This window comes from Drosophila albomicans, chromosome X (assembly GCF_009650485.2).
Source record: "Drosophila albomicans strain 15112-1751.03 chromosome X, ASM965048v2, whole genome shotgun sequence".
Taxonomy (NCBI): Eukaryota; Metazoa; Arthropoda; class Insecta; order Diptera; family Drosophilidae; genus Drosophila; species Drosophila albomicans.
The window spans coordinates 30,150,156-30,174,957 of record NC_047627.2 but is presented as its reverse complement, the minus strand read 5'-3'; the positions used below and the strand labels follow the sequence as shown (position 1 = coordinate 30,174,957).

The 24,802-nt window shown below is 38.6% G+C and overlaps 1 protein-coding gene across 1 annotated transcript; it reads right to left on the bottom strand.

The window, feature by feature from the left end:
* Window positions 1–20,102: 20,102 nt before the first annotated feature.
* Window positions 20,103–21,989, bottom strand: LOC117565578 (nucleolar and coiled-body phosphoprotein 1). The gene is made up of 2 exons (XM_034244770.1): window positions 21,557–21,989; window positions 20,103–21,478 (listed from the first exon to the last, which is right to left on the bottom strand). Exons 1-2 carry the CDS (start codon window positions 21,987–21,989, stop codon window positions 20,103–20,105), a joined length of 1,809 nt encoding a protein of 602 aa, XP_034100661.1.
* Between the last annotated feature and the right edge of the window lie 2,813 nt (window positions 21,990–24,802).

Sequence of the window (24,802 nt, the reverse complement as noted above, 5' to 3'; positions counted from 1 at the left end):
AATATCGATATACCAAATATATTTTTTTGTATATTTTAGTATTTTTGCGGTATATTTTCGGTATATTTGTAGATTAAGTTTTAATTGTGCCATAGTAAAATATCGTTATACTAAATATAACTTTAAGTATATCTTAGTATATTTGCGGTATATTTGTAGATTATGTTTTAATTGAATTGAATGGATACTTTAAAACAATATCGATATACCAAATATATTTTTTGTATATTTTAGTATTTTTTCGGTATATTTGTAGATTATGTTTTAATTGAATTGAATGTATACTTTAGAACAATATCGATATACCAAATATATTTTTTTTGTATATTTTAGTATTTTTGCGGTATATTTTCGGTATATTTGTAGATTAAGTTTTAATTGTGCCATAGTAAAATATCGTTATACTAAATATAACTTTAAGTATATCTTAGTATATTTGCGGTATATTTGTAGATTATGTTTTAATTGAATTGAATGGGTACTTTAGAACAATATCGATATACCAAATATATATTTTTTTGTTTATTTAATTATTCTTTTGGAATATTTTTGGTATATTTGTAGATTGCTTTAATTGATAATAGGTAATGTACTATAATATCGATAAGCTCAGTATTTTCCTATGTTTTAGTATTTTTTCTGGTATACTTATAGATTATGGTTCTATTGAAATGGAAACAGAAACTTATTTACATATAGTAGTTATTATAAATTATTATGTTGGCGACCTATTTAATAGATATTCTTAATTTTTTTAACTTTTTTCAGAAATTGAGATACTCTAAACCCACTTGAGACACTCCAAAACAATTACTATAAATTTCAATAATAACTAGATGGCTTCACTTGACAAATTTATAATACAGATATATCCATTCTCTGCAGACTTTTCTTCAAATAGTTTTGTTTGAGCAACATAATCAACAACATTTTTCCAAGTTGAATATTTGCTACACTATTCTGTAAAAGCTTACTAAACTTCATTTATAATTATTATTATTATTTTATCATATTATTTTTGTACCATAATCAACAACTTTGCTAGTTACACTTAATTATTATTAGTATTTTTAATGTTATAAAATAGAATAATATAACACAATCATCATCTTTTCATTGAATACTTGATAAACTCTTGTATAAAAGTATTTTAGATTTTTTTGTAGCTGCTTTGTACAGGGTATCTGCTAGGTGATTGCCTGTCAAATTGTTATATATTTTATGATTTACGCTCGCGTTTCGCTTTATATAATCCGCAATCACTGCACATGGGCGCACTTTGCCAAGACACACAAACACAACCAGCTCTCAATTCGCGAAAGCAGCAACAGCAACAAAAACAACAACAACAAGTGCAACCAAAATAATAAAACAACAAAACAATTTCATAATTGAAAAATGGCGCAACTATTTGGCTGCTCTTTTTTTTTTTTTGAGTATGAGTTTATGATGGAGGCAGCTCAACTTCAACAGCAACTCGCGTCACTTATCCATCCATCCATTCATCCCCCTTTAACTGCAACTGTCCATCTGTGTCTGCTCCTCTGTCCGTCCGTCTGTCCGTCCGTCCGTCTGTCTGTCCGTCTGTGTGTTGCATGTTTGATTTTCGTTAATAATGCAATGCGGCATCTTGTTGCCTCTGTTGTAATTAAACACACAAAAATGCAACTCAAGAGGAAGTATACTGCAAAACTGGGCAAATTGTGCAGACTGCGCTTAATGCCTCAAAAGTCTACCGGTCCAGCTCGACGCCACATGCCACATTAACGAGCTGACCAATAGATCAGCTCAATCGCAATTTAATTTCAACTCAACCCAATGCTAATTTTTAAATCTGGCTTTGATTGACAAAATAATTATAATATTAATTTATCGCTTTAAAATATATATTTTGGCAAATCTAAACGCTTTTTGATATATAAATATTCGTTGGTAGAGCGCTTAAATAAGATTATATAATATATTGAAGTGAGAAAGCTTCAGTTAAGTGTGTCAACAATGCTTTTTGAATAAAAGCAAAGGTAAAATACACCTAATTAATATACCACAAAAATACTAAAAATATGCTGAAGGTCATATTTGGTAGATTAATTAAGTACTACATTTAAAATATATCATAGAGATCAACAAGGGGTATGATAATACATAATGCAAAAATATGCTGCAAAAATACTAAAATATACCAAAGACTATCTTTGATAGTCTTATATACTATTACACTCAAAATGTACCATATATTGAAATATACCGAAGGCAAAATTTGGTATACTGATAGACTAAAAAATAGTAAGTAGTTGTAAGCCAAAGCTAAATTACTTTGAAAACATTTATCCAAACGCAATCAAAGCGTCAGAAATTATAAATAAAGGTGCTCTATGACAAAAGTTAAGAAATTGTTTATATTTCTTGTAATTATAAATATCAATTGAAATTGAAATAAAATGTATAATAGCGATAGAATGACGAAATAAAGTAATTCAAAATATTCTCAATTTCTTGATTTCAAATTGTTGCTCAAAAACCTTTCCGTTAAATTACATCACAGCTTGTTTGCTATGGCTACAATATTATCTTTCAGTTTACTCGTAAAATTCTAATACACAGTTGCAATAGTTGCAAAACTCAAATGAACGTTGCATAACAAAATCGCTCAGCTCTAATCTGGTGTTGACCTTCAATTTCGAAGGCTTTCGACGGTGCTAAAGATGTTGTTATCCGATGTGTTCCCAGCTTGGGCGCAAATTCAAGTGGCTTCCAAATGGAAAACGCAGACGGACAGACAAAGAGACAATGCGACAGACATGTAAGACATAATTAAGTTTCTTTGTGATTTTGTCAACAGACCAAAAAAACTTAAAACAAAAATTGTGTGTTGTGTCGTTTGAGTTATGACAAATGAACGCAACGAGACGAGCTACAGCTACCAAAGAGACAAGAGACCAGATATCAAGCAAAGCTGGAGCTACAAGCTGGACAAGTTGCAAAGGGCTAACGGAAACTGTTGACCGACCAAGCGACCGCCCAGTTGAGCTGACTTGACAATCGGTAGTTGACAATTGGTGCACTGAGCGAAAGAGTGTGTTCATCCTTATGGATTTTAACTAATACTTAAGATTGCTATAAAGAGAAGAAGTCGTTGAAGTGTAGGAAATTTAAGTAAGAAAAGAAACAATTTGTATATAATTAGTTCTAATTTGATATTCAAAATTCAAGAATAAGAAAGACTTGAGAGTATGTGATGAATACTTATTATTATCTATGATATAAAAGAGGGGAAAAATAGGAAACTATAGTAAAATAAATAAGTTATTTTGTAATTAGTTCTAAAAGAAAATGCACAATTTAAGGATATCGTAAAGCAACGAAAAATTCATGCATGACTTTAGAAAGTTTTTCCACAATAATTTTTTCCGAAATATATATTTTGTGCCAGCAACAACTGCCGCATTTTTTTGGCCAAGTGTAGCCGCAAACAGTTGGAAACAGTTGGTCAGTTTCCCAGTTGCGGAGCAGCTCGGCTAGCTTTCATCTAAAATGTTAGTGTATATGTTGTGTGTAGTATCTTTTATGGCTATAAAACATGTGGAGTTTGTCGCTTCATTTGTTAGTCTGGGGCGCAGTTAAACAACCAAAAAAAAAGCAAAAAAAAAACCGAAAATCCAACGACACGGGTCAAAAGGTGCTGAGAAAGAACCCGAAAGACGGAAAAGACCCCAAGAGCGATGTCCACAAAAATGAAGCAAATAAAATTATGATGATCATAATGACAATGATGCTGAAATTGTGCTAACCCCAACGAAAACTTGTTTCACATTTGGGAGCTGTTCTGTTTTGGGAAATATGAAATTGTTGTTTCACAGTTTCCCAAATGGAGCGCGAGCTCGCTTTTTAAAGAAACAGTTTCTTTTACGAGGCGCCGAAAGAACCTCTTGACTAATTAGGCGACAGCTGAAGCTGAAGCTGAGACTATTACGATTGCGACTGCGACCTGAAATGTAACCCAATTAATCGCACGGACAATCCGTCTTAAGCTGCCACCCCAAACAAGGTATTTTAACACGCAAAGATCTTGCGGCCAGTCACAATGCACACACAATGCACACACCGAGTACTTCATCTGCATCTTAAACATCATCTTAATGGGATGCTGGAATGCTCGCTCTACTTTCGCCGCAGGCATCGCAATACCATAAAGAACAAAAAAGGGGCCAAACTCCATCCCGAAAGGGTTGCGCGAACCCATAAATCAACAAATGTAAACCAGTTTATCGACTTAGGTCACCTTTCTCACTTTTCTTATAAGGGTTGTTGCTGCCTTACCTTAAGGTATTCTTTTCTTTTCCGCATGTCCTTTTCGTCACGCTAGAACGATCCCAACAACACTGCTGACCAATGTCCAGTGCGCAAATGATAATGTTTTTAGCTAAAATGAAAATGGAAAAAAAAAAACAAAACAACATTAATTGAATATGCTGCTCTTAGATCTCTGATCGCTGAATCTTGAACCTGATCTTGATCTCGACATTTTTCATTAAAAATGTCCTATTTTGTACCTTTACCTTTTGCGCTTCTTCTGGGGTGTGGCATCCCTCTATCCTGAGTGTATGACCTTAGTCAAGCAGGGTTGCGAATCAAGGCAATTAAACATGGCTTTTTGGGTTAGAAAATGTCAGTTTTTCTTGGCACATTATGATTGCCCTCGATGATGATGATGATGATGATGTTGATGTCAAGATAGCCTTGGACCAATTAGAAAACTGAGCTCACCCAAAATGGCGTGCATTTGACCTGTAAGGAAGAGATAAAAAGTTGTTTTGATTTAATGCGAAATTTTGATATCTCTATTTAATATTATATTTATTAGTATTACTTTTCACGTTCTTACGCTTCTTCTTTAAAACATCACTAAAATAATTTTAATGTGATACTTTTTTCAAATATTATTTTCAAAGTTTCTTTTGTACTCTAACTTTCTGCATTCGGTTTTCCCTTTACTACGTCCTGTGTCTTATTTTATATTGTCTTCTACTTATTTCCCTCTCTCTCTCTCTCTCTCGCTGTCTCGCTAATTTATTCTCTCTGTTCGACTGACCGTTAGGTATTAGCTTGTTTTTAATCTCAGGGCAAACCTGTCTTAGATGCCTTGCTCTAATTTTCATTCATTTTTTATTGGACACGTCCCGTTTTAGCAGAGTGCTGAGAAAACGAAAACCGTTACTTCAACACAAACAAAGCCCCCGAGAAACTGACCCTCAAAGACAAGCAGGCAGATCGTCAGGACAACGGACGGACAGACAGACAAGACTATCCGTATTCCGCGCAGTCACTGACCTCATTTCAATCGAGTTCGTCCTCAGATTTGCCCTTTGCGCAAAGTCCTTTGGGATTTCAAAAGGGCAACAGATGAGATAGAAGAGGGAGGAAATCGAGCGATTCGAAAAATGATATAGTGTGTAATATTTTAGTTAATGCTTACTTTACAGAATAAGTATGCCTTATAAATAAATATATATATTATGTGTGTGGTATTTTAGTATATAAATATTCATTTGGAAATATTTATGCTTAGTTTAGAGTATAAGTAAATTTGAATAGAACAGATTTTCAATTCGAAAGATGAAAAGTTAGAAAATAATGCTCTAAGAAAACCAAAGATGATATAAAGTATGTAACATTTTAGTATGTGGATATTCATTTAGAAATGTTTATGCTTACTTTAAAGAATAAGTAAGTTTTAAAAAACAGCAAAAAAAATACATTTTTTAGTTTTGCTGATTGGAACTCGATCGAAATCCCTAAAACCCCTGAAACTAAATTCAAAATTTCGCAATAGGTTTAAAAGGAAACTGAAATCTATGAAAATATTTTAAAATCTCAAGAAACCCAAAGTCTATAAACGCCGAGTAAATGTAAATTTTTAAAGTTTTGCTCTACAGTTATCAGAAAAATAAGCCACAAAATATAGAAAAACCCAAAAGGAAACTAAAAATAGCTTTCAACACATTAATATGATGTGATTTCGCTTCAATAAGCACTACACCCATCAATAATATCAATCAACTATAAGACGATGTTTTAAAATTAATGACAAGATAATAATATGAGATAATAAATAACACAATTGCCATCGCCTTGAACCTTGAGCTAATGAAGTGGAATTAAGGCGATAAACCAAAGATAAAACTTGGGCAAAGGTTCAAACTCTCATTAACCCGAAGTAAAGGAAAAGACCGGCTGACCGGATCAATCCATAAATTATCATTTTAACGGACACACACGGTCGAGAAATTACGCAGTCATAAAACAAATTTGAATTAACTGCAGGAGGATCGAGGATAAAATTGTAATACGCATGTCCCTCCCAGCGATGGTCGAGATCTTCTAAACTGGACCTCGCTGCATGAAATATGAGTTCAGGTCGCAAGAAGCAGGGGCCGGGGCAGGGGCAGGGGTAGGGCCATGAGGCAAGAGGCAAGAGGCTTGGTCAAGCGTGTAATGCCAAAGGATGTGAGAATGCGTTCTAGTTGCAAGTTGTCCGAGATCAAGACGAAGACCAAGACCAAGAGCAAGAGCAAGACTCTAGGGCAATTTCACAGCGAGCAAATCAAGGATCATTTGACCAACCCAACTAATATTCAAATGAGGTCGACCGGATCAGTTCCGGGGCCAGAGCCAAGGGCAGGGGCAGGGGCAGGAGTCCGTAAATTAACAGGCCAACTGACCAGCAGCCCAGCGCAATCAACAAAAAAAAAAGGGTGAAACAAGCGCAACTCATTACAATGGGAGCAAAAGCAGCACAGGACATCAGCAAGGGAAGGGGCAAGGGGCAAAGGACATTGCGTAAGAAAATTGCATTAAGCAACCCTTCGCAGCAAACTGGACAGTGGTCAGCGAGTCCACGACCCGCGACCCTCCTTCGGCTACTTAGTGGCACCCGAAAGACAGAGAAAATTATACAGAAAGAGAGAGAGAGAGAGATAGAGCTAAGGTCTTCAGGTTCGAGTTTGAGTTCATTTTTGTTTTCGGCCTCGTTCTCGTTTCGCTTCTCATTTGCATTTGGCGCCTTCTCAGCTTTTTATTTATTTACGCGATGGGAACTGACCGTTGGTCAACTACTTTTTCAATATTCTCTCTCTGCTGCAGTTTTTGGGCCTATTGTTTAGACGCTGTCTTTTGTTTTCTTATGTCATGTCGGACACCAAGCTGGAGAGGACACAGAACACAGGACATGGGACATTGGACACTGAACTCTAGAATACTGTCCATACTAGACAAGACAGAACAAAGAAAAGTTTCTCTCTCAGTCGAAGAGGAAACTCGTTTGTCTAGCCCACAAGAAATAAGACATATTTCGCGGCAATCAACAGTCACACAGCTGTAGGTCCTAGTGCAAAACCCAATCCCAATCGCAATCCCAACTTCAATCCTAGTTCCCTTCCCTGCTCTGCACTGCTCAGCCACTTCAATTATATGCTTTGATGCGATTTTGGCGCCAAACTCTAAACGAATTCATTAAATTGTGCAATCCTGAATTTAATGTATGCAGTATTGTAAGAGACGAAAGCCATTTAATAATTAATTTAAAAGTATTGGAAGTTATTTACAATTATGAAATGCTTTGGCATCATTGACTGCAGCTCTCGTAGCATATTGATAATTTTAGAGTTGAGCTGTTAATTGTGAAATGTTGTACCGTTAAAACCATAAAATAAGCCTTAAGGCCTTGGACGCTCTCTGGCTCATTTTACTACAATAAGGAATTGAATTGTGATATAAATAAGCAACATAAAATTAAAAAAAAAAAAAACAAGTAAGAAAGTTACAGTCGAGTGTGCTCGACTGTGAGATACCCACTACCCATTTTGAATAAAAGCAAAAATTGCGGTGTTTTTCCAAAATATATCAAAAATACTAAAAATATACCAAATGGTATTTTTGTTATACCGATATAGTACCACATTCAAAATATACCATAGACGGCATAATATACCAGATTGTCGGCCAAAGCAACTAAAACCCCTAGTAAGTATGCGTTTTTGCCCATGCAAAAGTATTTCTTTAATAACTTCCACAATTTTTATCTGATCGCAACCAAATTTTCAGAATTTCAATTACTATAAATATTATGGTACACACCAAAATTCGCAGCTCTAAAGTTAGGCTTGTTATTAGATTTTTTTGATTTGCGGGGGCGGATGTGGGCGTGGCAAAAATTTTAAACAAACTTGATCTGCGTGCAAGCATAACAAATGTTGTCGAAAAAATTATAGCTCTATCTCTTATAGTCTCTGAGATCCAGTGTTTCACACTGACAGACAGACAGCATAATTTTAAAGCTAGTGCCCTGAGTTTAAATACATACAATAACAACTACAGTATTTATGATTCCTGATTTGATTACGAACAAATACAAATGGTAAAAGTTATTTAAGGAATACTTTTGTATGGCAAAAAATGCGTACTTATAACGGGTCTTAGTTACTTTGGCTAACAATCTAGTATATTTCTGACTCTATGGTATATTTTGAATATAGTACTATATCAATATACCAAATATAGCGTTCTGATTATCTTTGTATTTTGTGGTATATTAATTTGATATATTTTAAGAATAATACTTTACTTACTCACTTACTGATTTACTTTTATTCTATGATATATTATAAAAATATTACTCTATCAATATACCAATAGCCAATACCAATATTTTTATTACTTTTAAAGGATATTAATTTGGTATATTTGAAAATTAATACCCCATTATTTTGCATTTATTCAAAATGCTTTCTTGCTTATTACTCTTTGTTGTTACTATTTTATGGAGTAATTGCAGCATCTGCTTGTTTGACAACTAAATATTCAATGAATAATCGATAGAGAACAAAAAGTATACCAATTAGTTTAGTTGAGAAATCTAAGGACATTCATCAATTTAATGGGCTTTCGCCACAGGATGATCAGCACACAGAGCAGGAGAAGGCAGATGATGATGATGATGATGATGATGTGACCTGAACTTTACACACATTTAATTACTTAATTTCACGCAGTTTATGTGTCGAAAGCCAAGCCCAGAACCCGAAAGCCAAACCATCCCTCAAGGATTAGAGCGCAGGGAGCGCTGAACTGAAACTGAAACTCTTCTGGGGCGGGATGTAAGCTTGTGGGATGTGCAGCATTACGAAGTAGCGGGGGTGCTGCCATATTAAAAGAGGATAAGTGGGGGAGTGGCATAACAAAAAAGAAAAAAGGTGGAAACAGCAGGCATAAGGCGAGTGTCGACGCTTAATCGTGACTTTTAACGCTGCGTTAGCGTTAAGGGCTAAAGTTGAATGCCTGACATTAGGGTGTCCAAACGAGAGGCGGCGGCGGCGGGGGCAAGTCAGGGTGTGGCAGGCAACAGCCAAAAAGCATCTGCAACTGCACAACGAATGAGACTGCGACTGAAATTGCGTCAGAACAGATTGAAGTGCTTGCAACACTCGCTGACTAATCCCAGAGGTTCTGGCATTTGACTGCAGACTCTGCGCTCTCTATCTCATCTAATTGCATTTGGCACGGCACACACAAGGTACAAACAACAAACAAAGTCATATTCTGGGGCCTTAGTGCCAGACTGAGACTGGCATTTTCGGGGCATGCAGCAGTTGCAGCAACAGCAACAGCAACAGCAACAACGTTAACAACATTGGGGAAGTGGCATCTTCCGTTCAGCCGATAAACCCACAAGTCGACCAGGAACTTCAGCAACGGCTTCCTCTTCACATTTTTTACGCTACAAAGCATTCCCCACATATATATATTATATTATATATACTTAATCCAGCTACATGTATAATGAAAATGAAAATGGAAATAATAATAAAAACGAAAACGAAATCGAGATAAAAACTGCAGCAAGCGGGAGAAACATCAAGAAATGAGAAATGAAAATAAATGTAATACAAAAATCACATAAAATGCAAACGCAATTATCACGTGCATGCCATGAACAAGAGAAGCGTGTTGTGAGAAGCGCAGAGAGAGGCGCAATGCAGTACAGTAAAGGAGAAGAAGCAGAAGCAGCTGCACTAGCAAAAAAAAAAAAAAAAAGTAAGAGGTAATCGCAATGAGCAGATTACCAAATCACATAACAATATCTCAAGGTGTCTGAGCTGAGTTGAGCTCATCGAAAACGCAACGATCAAAGGTAAATTACAAACGATTTATTATGTGTTACGAGTATTTACTTCAGATACTACATAAATAGAAAACAATATTTACTATACCTGAAGTAGAAAAGTGAAATTAATAGGGATAAAGTCATTAAAGATTAAAATGAAATTAGTTAATGTTGAGCTCAAATCAATTGAGAACCTCTGCTAGGAATAAGATCCCAAAAACTCGGTTCAGTATCTCGACTGAGGCTCATCACATTGGCACATCAAAGGCAAATTACAAACGATTTATTATGTGTTATGAGTAGTTACTACAGATACCATATAAATAAATGCATACATTCAACAAAACAAGGGAAATATATTTACTAAACCCGAAGTATAAATATAAATTGATAGGAATAAAGTGATTAAGATTAAAATAAAATCAGTATATGTTAAAGTCAACTTAATGCAGAAGCTCAGCTAGGAATAAGACCCCAAAAGACTTTTACTGGAGTATTGGTTCGGTTGAGTTTAAAATGAAATCAGTAAATGCCAAACTTAACTCAGAAGCTCAGCTAAGAAGAAGATCCCAAAAGACTTTTACTGCAATACCCGATTCGGTATTGTATTTCAACTTTCGCTAGGGTTGACTAAGGAGCTGATTACTTTAGCAACTTTTATATCCCCAAACGCGATATGGAATTTCCCACAATTGGGCGTCTTGATTTTCCCACGCAACCAGAGCAAACTTTATCTTGTTGGAGCTTTGCAGACCCGCATTGAGTGCTGAATACTGAATACTGAATAGGGAATACCAAGTGATGAGTGTGCGCTGAGTAGTATTCCCAAACACCAAGCGAACGACTAACTACTTGGCTGATAAGAAGCGAGCCTCATAAAGGTTGCCTCCATCGTCAGTCTGCTCGTTCGTTTCTCCGACTGTCAAAAGGTGCTGCGTGGATTTTTCCCGCCATTTGCTCAGCGAAGCGAAGACAAACCGCCAAGACAAAAACCGTCACAGTTGTTTCTTGTGCCTTGTGCCTGCGATAAGAGTCCGAGCTCTCTCTCTCTCTCTCTCTCTCTCTCTCTCTCTTTCTGACATGGCCTGCTGCGTCTCATGTAACGGCCTGTGGCTTATTAAATGAAGGAACGCCAGGACACGTCTAACTCTTCCTTGTTTCTTTATGACAGTTCCAGCTGACGTTTGGCGCGTACCAAGCCAGAGATTAGAAGCATGCCCACAGGACTAGAATCAACTGGATCACTCAAGCGTTCGACACCGACTCGTCAAGAAGCACCACAAATTGACCAGCTGCAAAAGACTCTTGCAACTTGCAATACACAATATGCAACGTGCAACGTGCAACTTGTCATCTTGATAGCTTCATGTGGGTTGCTGTCGAGGGTCACCCCAAATTAGAGGGTCGCTGCTCTCGGGCTTTCTTTCTTTTCGTTTTTTGCCAGTAAAGCTGCTTAACTTCACCAAGCAGCAGACACCTGACCTTTCTCGCTCTCCTACTCTCTTTTATGCTACCTTTAGATGACAGATTACATGGAAGATATTGTGCTATGCGCTATGCCCATAGCCCAGCAGCCCCGAGTTCAAAGACTCCGAGTCACAACATCTGACGCTTGACGCTTCAGCTTCAGGGTAGATCAACAACAACGATTGACCAAAGAAGAGCGAAGAGCAGAAGACAGAAGAAGAAAAAATGTCATGTGGGTTCATCGAGGGCACCACTCAAAAGGGGCACGTGCCCTCTCAAGCGAAGCGCGAAACGCAAAGCGAACCGAATGACGAGACAAATGCAACTCGTCGATGCCACGCGAAGATGCCACAACAACAACAAAAACAAGAACAACTTGCACTGTCCGATGCAACCTCCAGCACTCACTCTCCCTCACTCCCTCTACCTTACTCCCGCTCTTTCTCACTATCTTTATGAGCGCTTCTTCATCTGCTTCTTTCTCGAAATGCCTGTTTCGACTTCCAGGCCCTTGTTGTACCTGTACACTGCACAAAAAAACATACATACTAGTACATATAAAAACATTTTCAGTTCATTAAATATTTAGTTTCTTTAATATGTAAATATCCCTTTTCAATCAATCTAACTAATGTTTAAGTTTGTCCTTGATGTGAAGTCCGCTTAATTTTATAAACTTTCTTATAATTTTAAATGTTATTTCTAATATCAGACTCCACTTTTCTTTCACATACAATATCAAATTTCCTACCTCCACAATTTATATCTGACTTCACTTTTCATTCGTAATACAATATTAAATATCCTGACCTCACAATTTCCAATATCTGAATGCAAATATTTATTCCAATACAGTTTCAAATATCCGCTCCTAATCAAACCTACAGTTTTTTTTTTAAATGAAATATCTATTCAGTCAGTCTATCTCAAATCATCCTTGACTACATTATAAATCTCTTTCAAGTCTATTGTCTTCAATCCCTTTCATGAAGTTTAAGTCTCTCCTCGTCTCTCCTTTTCAGTAAGTCCAAGTCTCTCCACTTCTTTTCTCCCAGTGTACACATTTCCTTAGCAAACTCCCTCTCTTTTTTCGCTCCCTCTGGTAGCTGTGTGTCGCGTAACCTGCACTTCCGGCGCTGCGGTTGACTGTTCTCTCCTACCCGTTCCTTGACTTCATCATCATCATCATCATCAACATCGTCATCATCTTCTTCTTTGTCATTCTTGACTTTGTTTTCTTTAATTGCTCTCTACACTCCGCACACACACACACAGAGGGACTATCCTGTCCCGCAGGTTTTCCCTTATTTTCTTACGTTTCCCGCTCTTTTCCTTTATTACAATGGAGTGTATTTTTTGTATTCCTATTAAAGCGAACCCCGAACTGCAGCTAAATTAGATTAAGCAGTCATGCACATGTCTCCAGTTGCCTTCGAGCCGCAATGGGGACACTTTGAGCCATGGCTAAAAAAAGAAACACAAAAAACAGACGGCAGCTAGATACAGGGGGAAGAGCATCGGTTGACTCTACGCTCTAATTGATAATCATAGACATTGTCCAGCTGTTGCTGAAAGAAGCTCCATTAACCAACTTGAGCTAATGACTTTATCTTATATTTGAAATTGAAACATATTTTCAAAGAATAAGAATCAAAAGCGGTTGCAACTATTTGATGAGATTTAATAGAAAATATGCAAACCCCGATAGTTTATGAGGCCAAAGGGTATCGAAAGAGATTTAGAGCTTCCGAAAAATGGGAAATATTTTGCAGTTGCAGAGCAAGATTTATTTTAATGACCCGACCTTACAAGGGCAAACGGCGTCAAAAAAGGCTGTCAGCTGGGCTTATATCCTAATCTGTCTGTGATGTATATATACATATAAAAATTACTCTAAACGTATTGTAAAACTAGTCCTGATCTACTACTGTGTTATAATAATCAATATGTGAAATTTTTAATATATAATTAGGTTAAGCTGTTTGCTAATTTAAACAATCTAAATAAACTGAATAACTGCTATGGTATATTATTAATGTGTTATTGATGCTATGGATAGCGGCTTAAACGAAGAAGTGGAAAACAATCACAATTATCTCTGAACACATTGTACAGAATTGTTTTGAGAGCAAGTCATAAATATTTTTCCTTAAAAATCGTTAGAGTTAGTTAGAATAAAAATATCCTTAGAATTATCCTCAGTAACATTGAGTTGCAAAATGGTAATGCTTTAATTTTGAAATTCAAATTTAGGATATTTCTATGGAAACTTTTACTGAGGATATTTCTATTCAAAACGAGAAAAAAGTAACATATTTAAAAAAAAATACACAAGCTTTGTAAAGTATGATACTTGTTAGTAATCTTATAAGCAACTTACAAATTAGGCTAGACAATAAAGTTTTCCAGCTTTTCGATAAGGAAAAACGTTTTGATAGACTGACAAAATATTCAAAAGCGAAAGAGCTACAGGAGAATTATGGAGGACATCGAAGCACAAATGCTGTAATTCTTTGTTAGCCTTGAGATCGAAATTATCTGCAAGAGGATCTTAAAAATAGCACGCACTATTCCCGCAGGACAATTACAAGAGAGAACGGACGCTGCAGCAACAGCCTGTTGATCTTAGCGATAGTCGCAACGGGGGCATTCTACATTGATGCTCGGTGCAATGAACCTAGTGGCGAGTGCAGCGTGCAGAGAGGAGAAGACACGGCAGACTGCATTACTCACTCTGTTGCTCACTTTGGACCCCATTTAATAGGGCTATAACAGGTGCAGTTGCTTTCTGCCAGACAGTCCCTTCTGCGCGGATGTTGCATTCAGCGAGGTCCTTTTGCATCCTTGCATCGTATCGTAAATAAAACAAGACACGGGCCACGTGCCCCTTTTGTTCTACTCGACGCTCAACGCTCGACTCTCGTCATCATCATCATCTAAAGTTGCCCCTAAACCGTTGTCTGCAGTCGGCACTTGCCGCTGCCGCTGTTGCTGTTGCTGTAGCTGCCCCTGCTCCATCATCTTCGTGATGAACAACATCTTGGGCAACTGCAACATCATGTTGCAGGCCTGTTACCTGTTGTGTTACCGTTGACCATTTGCAGCAAGCTGCAAGCTGCATTTTATCCACTCTTGGCTCGTGCCCAATTCTCAATTCCCAATTCCCGTTTACCAAGTTCCCTGATCTTTGGTTTTGTTTCCTCCTCCTTTCACCGCTTGCCTCGTGAGAGGCTCCAAGTTAACGCGTGGCAAGGACAACAGCATTGAGTGGTTAGTCTGCATCTTGCTGCCGCTGTTGCTGCTTTATAATTAACTTGACGACGGTTGTTTTGCGGCTCTGCCTCTCTTGTCTTTTGCCAGCATCCGAGAGGAGCGCCAGAAAAGCAGCTGCTCCTTTGGCTTGTGCTGCGCCTTGATCTTCCAAGGTTTAAACAGCTGATCTTTGCACCAAAGATTGACGACCTTTTTATTACTATTATCTTTTTATTTTCTAACTAACTAATCAATGTCAATCTCGCGTGGTAGACAAGCATCGAATTGATGCAACTTAATGCAGTTGAAACCTTAAAGGCTGTCGCTGTTAGTCAACAAAAAGCAAAAGAATCTTAGATCTTAAATTGATCTGCAGCTAAATCTAGTAATTATATTGAATACTGCAAATATTCAGTAAGATATTTTGCATAAAACTGTTGATATCCGTGAAGCACAAAATTAATTGTGTTTCATCATTAAACATTCATTAAGGCAACTTTACTAATTTTATAAAGGACTTCGTAAAAATGCTTGGCTAACAATTGAAATATAAAACAAGTCAAAAAGCTACAGTCGTGTGTGCTCGAATTTTGAATAAAAGCAAATTAGTGCGATATTAATTTTAATATATACCAAATTAATATACCACAAGAGTACTAAAAATAAACCAAATATTTGATATATTATACACAATACTGCATTCAAAATATACCGAAGAGTGTCAAATATATCAGATTGTATATACCAAAGTCTATATTTAGTATATTGATGTAGTATTATACTAAAAAATATACCAAAAAATGCAAAATATACTAGATTCTAAGTTAAAACTACTAAAACCCGGCTATATCGTGACGGCTGTTGACGCTGATCAAGAATATGTATACCTTATTACATAAATTTCCTGCAGGCACAAATTTATAATACCCTTCTTTCTTACAGATAGTGGGTATAACAATTTTTGCATTTTATTAGTTAGTCAGTCAGTCAGTTTTTCCGCTAATTAGTTTCTGGCAGCTGATCCCTAACGGTGTCGCTCATTCAAACTTTATTAAATTGCTGATTTTTCACACCTTTTGATCTTTACGATGTGCATTTAATGTGAGGCACATCTACAACTGCAGTCATCATCATAAGACAGACAGACAGACAGACAAACAAAAAGGCATCGCAGACGTCAGTTGCCCAATTACGCATCCAATTATGACTAAATAGACGCACCTTTTTTTCTTTCATTCTTTCTTTTTTTTGGGACAACGCCCACGCGTTTGCTCTTGACTTTGCTCAAATCATTGCGTAACTAGGCACAAGCCAAGAGCAGCAGGAACGAGAGCAAGCCAAAGAGTATGAGGAGGAGGAGGAGGAAGAAGAGAAGGAAAAACAGGCAGACAGACAGACAGAGAAAAAAGGAGCAGCTCGTGAAACATCTGCCGAGGCAACTGAAACTGCCAAAGGGATCGAACCCTTGGGCAATCTGTCGACAGCAACTGGCATAACAAAAAAAAAACACACAACAAAATACGCTGCGAGGGTTGAGCTCACACCTTGAGGCAGCTAGAGGGGAGAAGGGGCAATGGGGAATGGGGCACAGGGCACGGGCCAAGGAACCTCTCGAGAGACGCGCACTCGCAGTTGAAGAGTCGCAGCTCGATACTTAATCAATACGCTGCCATAAATCAGTAGGGACTAACTGAGTGTGTCGAAACGCGGTCGAAGCGAACGGTTTGCTCCACAATTCCAATTGCTTTCTCCTCTTCTTGATACACAGAGCGAAAAGAAAAGGTTCCAAAATCATGAACGAAATATTAAATCAAGATCGATGCTAAAAGCTTTAACATTGAACTGCATAGTAAAGAAAATTCTTGAATAGTAAAGAAAATTCTTTGTAATTGTAAACTCATCTTCAGAAAAATAAGAAAGATTCTCAATTTCTTAGTGCAAGTTTTCTGAAAAATACTTATTTTAGTTAGCAACTGTTTTAAAATTAAAATCATACTTATAAGAATGAAAACTTTTCTTAGTTCAAGAACTTAATCTTTTGTTCGTTTTGCCTTAAAGAAAATTCTTTATAACTTTAGACTCATCTTCAGATAAGATAAGATTTTTAATTTATAAACAAAAAGTCCTAATTCCAATTCTTCTGATAAATATTAATGATTTAACTGAAATTCTCGTATTAAAATCATTCTAAAAGTATATTTTGTCGTGGAAATTAAAACTTCTTTTAATTCAAAAACTTGAATCTTTTGTTCGTTTTGCCTTAAAGAAAATTTTTTATAACTTTAAACTCATCTTCAGAAGAGATAAGATGTTCTCAAGTTCTGAATGTTAAGTATTTTAGTTTTATACTTAAAGAACATTTTGTCATAAGAATGAAAACTTCTTTTAATTCAAGAACTTCATTATTCCTTCTGTGTTTTATGTTAGTTTCGCCTTAAATAAATTCGTCAACATATCAAATGAATTTTGTATTTCAATTTGAAGGTATTTCACAGTCGAGCACACTCAACTGTAGCGTATTTTCTGCGTATTATTCTTTGCCTCGTCTGTCTTTGGCTCGTGCCACACAAAGTGGGGCACATCTGAGTGACCGCAAAAACAAATTAGGACCAGTTTCATGTGGCCAATGACCTGCTTGCGGTGCTGCTGCTGCTGCTGCTCCTTGCTGCAGCTGCGATCCCCGCCGGCTCGAACAGCTCAATTCTTTACAATTCCTACAGCTCCTGTTTCGCTTTGCTACCCGAAGTGCAAGGACCTCTTTCAGTTATTAATTACATAAAGTAGCAAGACGTAGCCAAGTAGCCAAACAAAGCCATAAACTAACAACAAACTAGTCGCATTAAGCGGCAGCATACAGTTAGCTCTTCGCCCTGACAGTCACAGTCTCAGTCTCAGAACCTTCTCACAGGACCTTCTCCCCACTCGTGTTCCAGCAAACAAATACCGCAAAAGAGCGTTCGCAGTCGCGTCAATATTTACAAAAAAGCAACGACAACGACAACAAAAAAATACACGCCATAAAAAAGCGTGCCAATAGCAAAAGTAACAATCATCGCACGATATCAATGACTCAAACCCCCCCTCCCTGTTATCCCTATTCGATGACTGCACACCCCCGAGAAAGCAAGCGTGAGAAAGCCTAAACTAACCTCAAATAATTGTAACATAACCTCGAAATTGTTTACACAATTGCCCGCCCCATGCGCTATAGTTAAGATAATGAGACTGCATGAGATATAAATTATTCCGCAAGTGTAATATGATAAAGTACCCAAAGTTGGGAAATAGGTTCGATTAAAGCTCAGGAAAAGGAGTTGAACAAAATTAATAGTTTCGATAAACTCATAAGAAAAGATATCAATTAGAGATTGTAAATATGAGTTACACATTTCATAGAAATTGTAGCTAACAAGTAAGCCAGCAAATTTTAGTAATTATTAAATGTTAAATGTTATGTACCCAAGCTTGGAAAAGAAGTTGAACAAATATAAATAGTCTTGATAGTCTTTTAAGAAAGGATATTTAAATAGAGATTAAACAACATTAATAGTTTCGATATACGTATAAGAAAGGATATCAAGAAGAGATTGTAAATATGAGTTATACATTTCATAGAAATTGTACCTAACATAATTGCCAGCAAATTTGAATATTTTGCCTAATGTCCTTAGAAGCTCTGTCTCATCGCATTGCAATGAAATGTATTCGTTATTTCAATAAAATATTAATAATCTTAGTAATTTTTAAATGTTAAAAAAAGAATGGCAACGAGTTAGAATTATGATATTTGGTGATAGGGGAACATTGGACAAAACTTCTTCAAGTGCTTTTGAATTCTTTACAATTCCTTCGGGATTTATGTTATTTTACTTGTATTTCTGTAGCAGAGGGAGAAAAGAAGCACCCTGAAAACAACTGCATTTCAAGCAATGAATTTTTAGGGCTTCACTTGATACTATAATGCAGTCATGACGCTCCAATTCCATGTCATTCCCGTTATCTGAGAGCACCTTTAACCCCGCTTTGGTGCTTTCTGCTCTTTTCTGTCCTGTGTGCGCACACACGCTTTTTATTTGCAGAGCGCGCAACAACAACGTCGAAAATGACAGGAACAAAACAAATAAAAATAACAACAAAAAACACGAGAACGGAAACTTTTGCCTTGGGCGGAAGCCTAACCAAAAACGCCCCAAACTAGGAGAGAGTGTGTGTGTGTGTGTGTGTGTGTGTGTAGTATCTTATAGATACTTTTGCCAACCGCAACTAGCACGAAATGTACAGCTGCCTGGCTGCTGCTGCTGCTGCTGCTGGACACGAATATCGATCGATTCAAACACTCACACCCACCTACAACTGTGTGTGTGTGTGTAAATATATATACTAGTCTCGCCTACAGTGATGGCCACCAGTATGTTATCAACTTTAATCTAGAAGAGCGATGATTCATATTCAAAAAACCCAAACAAGCCAAACTTTCACTCTTCTCCCTAATTGGCATAAATACCGAAAATATGTAAATCAAATGCGAATATTTGAAATATTCATAAACCGAAATCTTTGTCAATGAATGAAATCTGAAGCATCAGAATGGAGAATGAATCAAAAATAAGTGTGTGCACACACTTTTAGCACGCACTGTATAGCATAGCAAGGACACCTATAAAAAGGTTGGGAGAAAGGAATGGAGCTCAACGGAAATGCCGCAGCGTCAGGCAGCGAGCGCATTTTTGTCCATTGTCCGATGACATTTGCGATTCAATAGCCATGGCGCCATCTAGCGTCGGAAATCGTAAACAAACTCGCTTTCTCTCTCACTCTTTCCCGCTCACTCTCTGTCTCTTTGATTGTTGTGTGCGCGCACTCATGCATATATCCTGTGTGTGACCCAACCCCCCACCCTGTTCCATTGTCCTTTTCGGGGTGGACACGTCACAAGGCTGAGCCGAGAATTGGGAGGATTCAAGTTACACACCTGCGCGTGGCAAGGGGAGAAGTGGGGGCGGGGAAGCGTTGCACATTTTAGATGAGCTTCACTCCAAAATAATCAATACTTTCCCTCCCATTCGAACTTTGGTCGACAAAACAAAAACTCAGTTTGCTCGCAAATAAATTAATTAATAAATATGAAAAAAAAATTCCAAAAAAAAAAACAAAATAAATAAATAAATTATGTGGATGGGGACACACACTTTCTCCCCGTCACTTTCTCTCGTTTCCCCGCTTAGGCAACAAAGCGCAGATTTGTGCGCTTGCGAAGTCCAAAGTCGCCAGCAACTGGACCGGCAACATCTCCTCCTACTCCAGCTGATGATCCAGCTGACGCTGGCTTGGCAGGATTGGCTGCATCACGTCCGAGGATGTTCCAGAAGGGACGCGCTGTGGTTGTGGTCGCTGGTGGATCCTTGTTGATGTAGATGCAATTGATGATGGGCTCATCGCCGTAATAGCGACGACGGTTTCCACCGCCATTCTGACGATTCTTGTTGCGACGACGACGACGACGCTGCAGCTCCTGGCGACGACGCTTCTCCTGCTGCTGTTGCTTGCGACGACGACGTTGCGCCGGGGTCAGATTTGCGCCAGCTCCCAATGCAGCTCCCGATTGGGGACGACGACGCTTGTAGCCACCGATGGCGGCTGAGGATGAGGATGAGGAAGAGGAGCCGCTGGGACGTCTGCGCTTGTTCGGATTAGAGTTGGAGACACCGTTACTGGGTCTGGGCTTCTTTGACTTCTTCTTCTTCGGCTTCTGGCGCTGACTAGTGCTCGTCTTGCGCTTGTTGTTGCCGCCGCTCGATGGACGCTTGCGCTTGTTCGAGTTGGACACGGCTGAAGAGCTTCCGGAATCGGAGCTGGAGGCGGCACTCACAGCGGAAGCTGAACCGGAGGAAGAACCGACAGAGGAGCTAGCTGGCTTCTTGCTTGGCTTGCGTCGGACACCGCTGCTGACGCTGTTGCTCTGCTGCTGCTGTTGTTTCTTACGCTTCTGAGATGTCTCCTTGACGGGTTGCTCTTCATCGAGCTGCTGAATGGGACGCTTCTTCTTCTGCTGCTGCGACTTGCGCTTCACTCCCGTGGACTCCTGGCTGGGTTTTCTGCGCTTCTGCTTCTGTTTCTTCTTGTCTTCATCCACATGCTGATTAACCTCATTGATCACCGGGTGAATATCGCTATTATCGGTGCTCCAAATGGCCGAGGTGCTCACCGGACTGTCCTCGGTGACAAAATGATCGTACTCATCATAGTAACCCGGTCCATAGTAGAACAGCTCATCGTCCTCATCATCATCATCGTCATCAGCTTCGGCATCGTTCACAAATTCACGCATATCCTGTGGCCAATACTGGAGCTCAAGGGGCTGTGGTGGGGCCAACTGTTGCTTCAGGGGCTTCAGCTCGAACACCGCGTGTGTGCTGGGATTAACCTTGGGTGGCTGCTCGGATTCAATGACCACAATGCCCGCATCGCCGCCAACATTGGCATGCGTCGCTGCATTGGCCACGACGCTGACGCCTTGTGGCAAGTGGGCAGCATTCGGTTGCGAGGTGGCGGGCAGAGCAAAGGTGGCAGCCAACAGATTCGTTTGTGGGGGCGACTGTTCAACCACCTTGACTGGCACAATTTGTGGTAGCTGCTGGACATCTTCCTCGTCCTCCTCCTCCTCTTCATCATCATGCTGGGTCTCCTCCTCATCATCCTGTTCCTCATCATCGTCATCATCCTCTTCCTCGTCATCGTCCTCGGCATTCTCAAGTTGCAACGCAGTCAATGCGACATAGCGACGCTTTCCACTGTTGTCCGTTACGACCTCCCGATGCTCGGGAGCTCCATTTGGCAGAGCACCACTCAAGCTCAACGACTGCGAGCTGACACTCACGCCAGCAGCAGGCAATGCCATGGATCGACTGGCGCGCTTCCGACGCGTCACCACGCATTGGGATTTGCTGCCGGTGCCGCTCAGTTGGCGTCCCTGGATGTAGAAACGCTTAAGTTCGTATTCATCGCCATTCTCGTCCACCTCGATCCTTGTCTCGCCTGCGGCACTGTTGGCCAATGCCAGCCACACAATGCTGGCCACAAATAGCGTTAAGAAGCAGCGTTGCCTCATCTCGTCTTAACTGAAAACTAAACTGAACCGAAGCTGCTGTGGCTGCCACTTATATTAGCTCGCCGCCGTTGGACCTATTGACCCACAGCTAATTGCCAAAAAAGCACAAAAAAAAAAAAAAAAAGTAGAAAAACGCTGCGATCTGAATTATTCATCAGGCCAACAAACAGTCAAGTCAGAGTGAACGATTCACTCTACACGCATAGAATGTGCACAGAGATAAATATTCATAATTTCTTTGTAAGAACTCGTTTTCGCCAACCACACTTTCAGCCTTTCGGCCCGATCGATCGATCGCTTCGATCGTTTTTTTTTTTTGGTATATGCCGGGGTCAATGGTCAATTAATAACCCCAAAAAAGTGCTGTGGCCACATAAAGCGGAAGAAAGTTTTTTGGTCAAAGGGCTAAAATAGCTCTCGACCCGATCGTCAGTGTCTTTCTTTTTTCGAGCTTCTTTGTTTGGGCTGCGGCATGTGTCGCTTTGTCATATTCGCTAATCTATGCGCAAAAACCATCGAGCGGCTGGGAAACACATTAAGCCCAAACATCGAAAGTTTTCTACATGCCTCGCTATGCTTATCTCGAATAGGCCGGAATCGATTGTACGCAAAGAAGCCCCACTTTGGGCGCATTGATAAGTCAAAAGAGTTTAAATTTGATCTACAGAACAAGCATATATTGAAAGCAGGATAATATATGAAATTTCTTTAAAATTGCTAGGCTGCTTTTGAATATTAAACAATCTATTCGCTGTTTGTACTTTCATAATATTCCCTTGAAACACTCACACAATTTTCTAAAAATTACAAAAACTTTCACTTTCAATATAAATAAAACGATATTACTATATATTTCACAGTTTTACTATTCATTTAAAAGTCCCAGAAATTGTTGAATTTTTCCAATAATTCTTAATTAGTTATCACGCAAAAAGAGAATAAACTTTGTGATTTACCCACAACGAGTATATCCAATTCTCTAATTTTATATGCTGATTTTTAGGCGCCCCATATTGGGCGCCCGAGGTGCAAGAAATTAATTATAATTGCGACCCTGCAGCATTCGCTGAGTCAAGCCATTAGGCAGCGACTAAACCAGACTGCTAAACGAGCTGATTCCCTGTATAATCGAAGAAGAATTGAGTAGATAATTTCAGCTCATATTTTTAATAGTGATAAAATTGGAGAAACTTATGCAAACTTTTAAGAACTTAATAAATAAAGAACTTAAATAATTCCGAAATTTAATATACGCATTATTTGGAATTTTAATTGAAATAAAAAGAAATATTGTAATTTTTAACTTTACAATAAAAAAAATGTGTAAAAATTGTAAATTTTCAACTTTAAACTACCCGATTTGTCACACTTGTATGCCTACAGGGTATAATTATTATGGTAGTGGTAGAAGGAAAGCGAATTTGACCTATGACAGCGAATAAATAGCAATATTAAAAGATTTCTACCAGCGCGCGATACAAAACAACAAATTTATTGTCTACAAAACAATAAAGCGACGCACAAAAACAACAAAAATACTGTACTATGAATGGAGGTTACATCGGATCGGATCGGAATATGTAAATTGTATTTTGTAAAGATTAAGCCCAAAATAGAAACATAAATCAGGGCACAAATGCCGCCAAGTTTTGACCCCAACCACAAACCGAACCGAACGAGACCCAGCCCAAGATGGATTTGGTCAAGTGCTATCCCATCCCGCCCTATCATTTAATCCCCCCTCCCATCGATTTAGCCATCATCAAGAACATGGCTCGTTTGTCGTTGGCCATTTGGCTGTCCACTCTTTTTGCATGCTAATGAAACATCATAAATTTACAGAGAAGAAGCCCTCTATGTACTATAGTGTGTGGACGAGCCCAAAACTGCCAACAGACCCAATTGTATTTGATCAGCGGACAACATAGCTGCTTAACAGTGGAAACTGATCGTGGTTGTAAAGCGTTCTTTTTTGAAATGTGTAAAAAATGTGTTATAAACAAAAAATATTTAGCCTCTAAATTAAAATGTATTGAAATTTTTTCATAACCTTCATTCAAAATGTTGTAAAAATATAGTAGTATTAGTTTAATATAGTCAAAATAATATAAATAATATATAAATAATAATAGAACAAAAATAATACTTAAAATTTGTAGAACATTGCGTAAAAGCTACATTCTGACAAACGACATCAATAACTATCAAAGTAGATGCCAAGTCCTTCAGCAATTCCTCGCATTTTATACAGTTGGGTCTTTAGTGCTAAACGCTGCTTTGCTGCTAGAGTTGACAGCGAGATCAATGCAGAAGGGGCAGCGAGAGAGTGAGAGAAAGAGACAGGGAGAGGGAGAGGCAGCGAATGAAGTGGGGGAGGTAGGTGTAAAGAGGCCCATTTTTATCAAGAAAAGTGAACAAAAGATCAATTGACAGAGAGAAATGTTGCGGCGGCTGCGCAACACTTGAATAATAATTGTTGTGCACAGTGGCAACCACACACCACACACCATACAGCAACAACAAAAGGAGGCCATTAAATTACAAACATCTTCAGCAAAGCAGAAGAAGAAGAAGAAGAAGAAGACGAAGCCAACGGACAAAGAAGAAGAAGCAGCAGCAGCTTCTATTGGCGTCGCAGCCACATTGAGTTGATTTGGTATGGAAAAGGTGTCGCTATGCTCGTCATTCAACTGGCCCCAGCTACAAAACTTCAAGTCAAGTGCGTTGCGCGTGCAGACATGCAACAAAAAACAGCAGCAGCAGCAGCAGCAACGAAAACCAGCAACAACAACAACAGCGCGCAACTTTTCTCG

What these genes read in the sequence shown, in the direction of transcription:
- LOC117565578 (XM_034244770.1), bottom strand. Translation starts at nt 21,989, where the DNA reads ATGAGGCAACGCTGCTTCTTAACGCTATTTGTGGCCAGCATTGTGTGG. An exon ending in TGATGAGGAGGAGACCCAGC is followed by an intron (nt 21,479 to 21,556) that starts ATGATGATGAAG and finishes AGGTGGTTGAAC; the next exon opens with AGTCGCCCCCACAAACGAAT.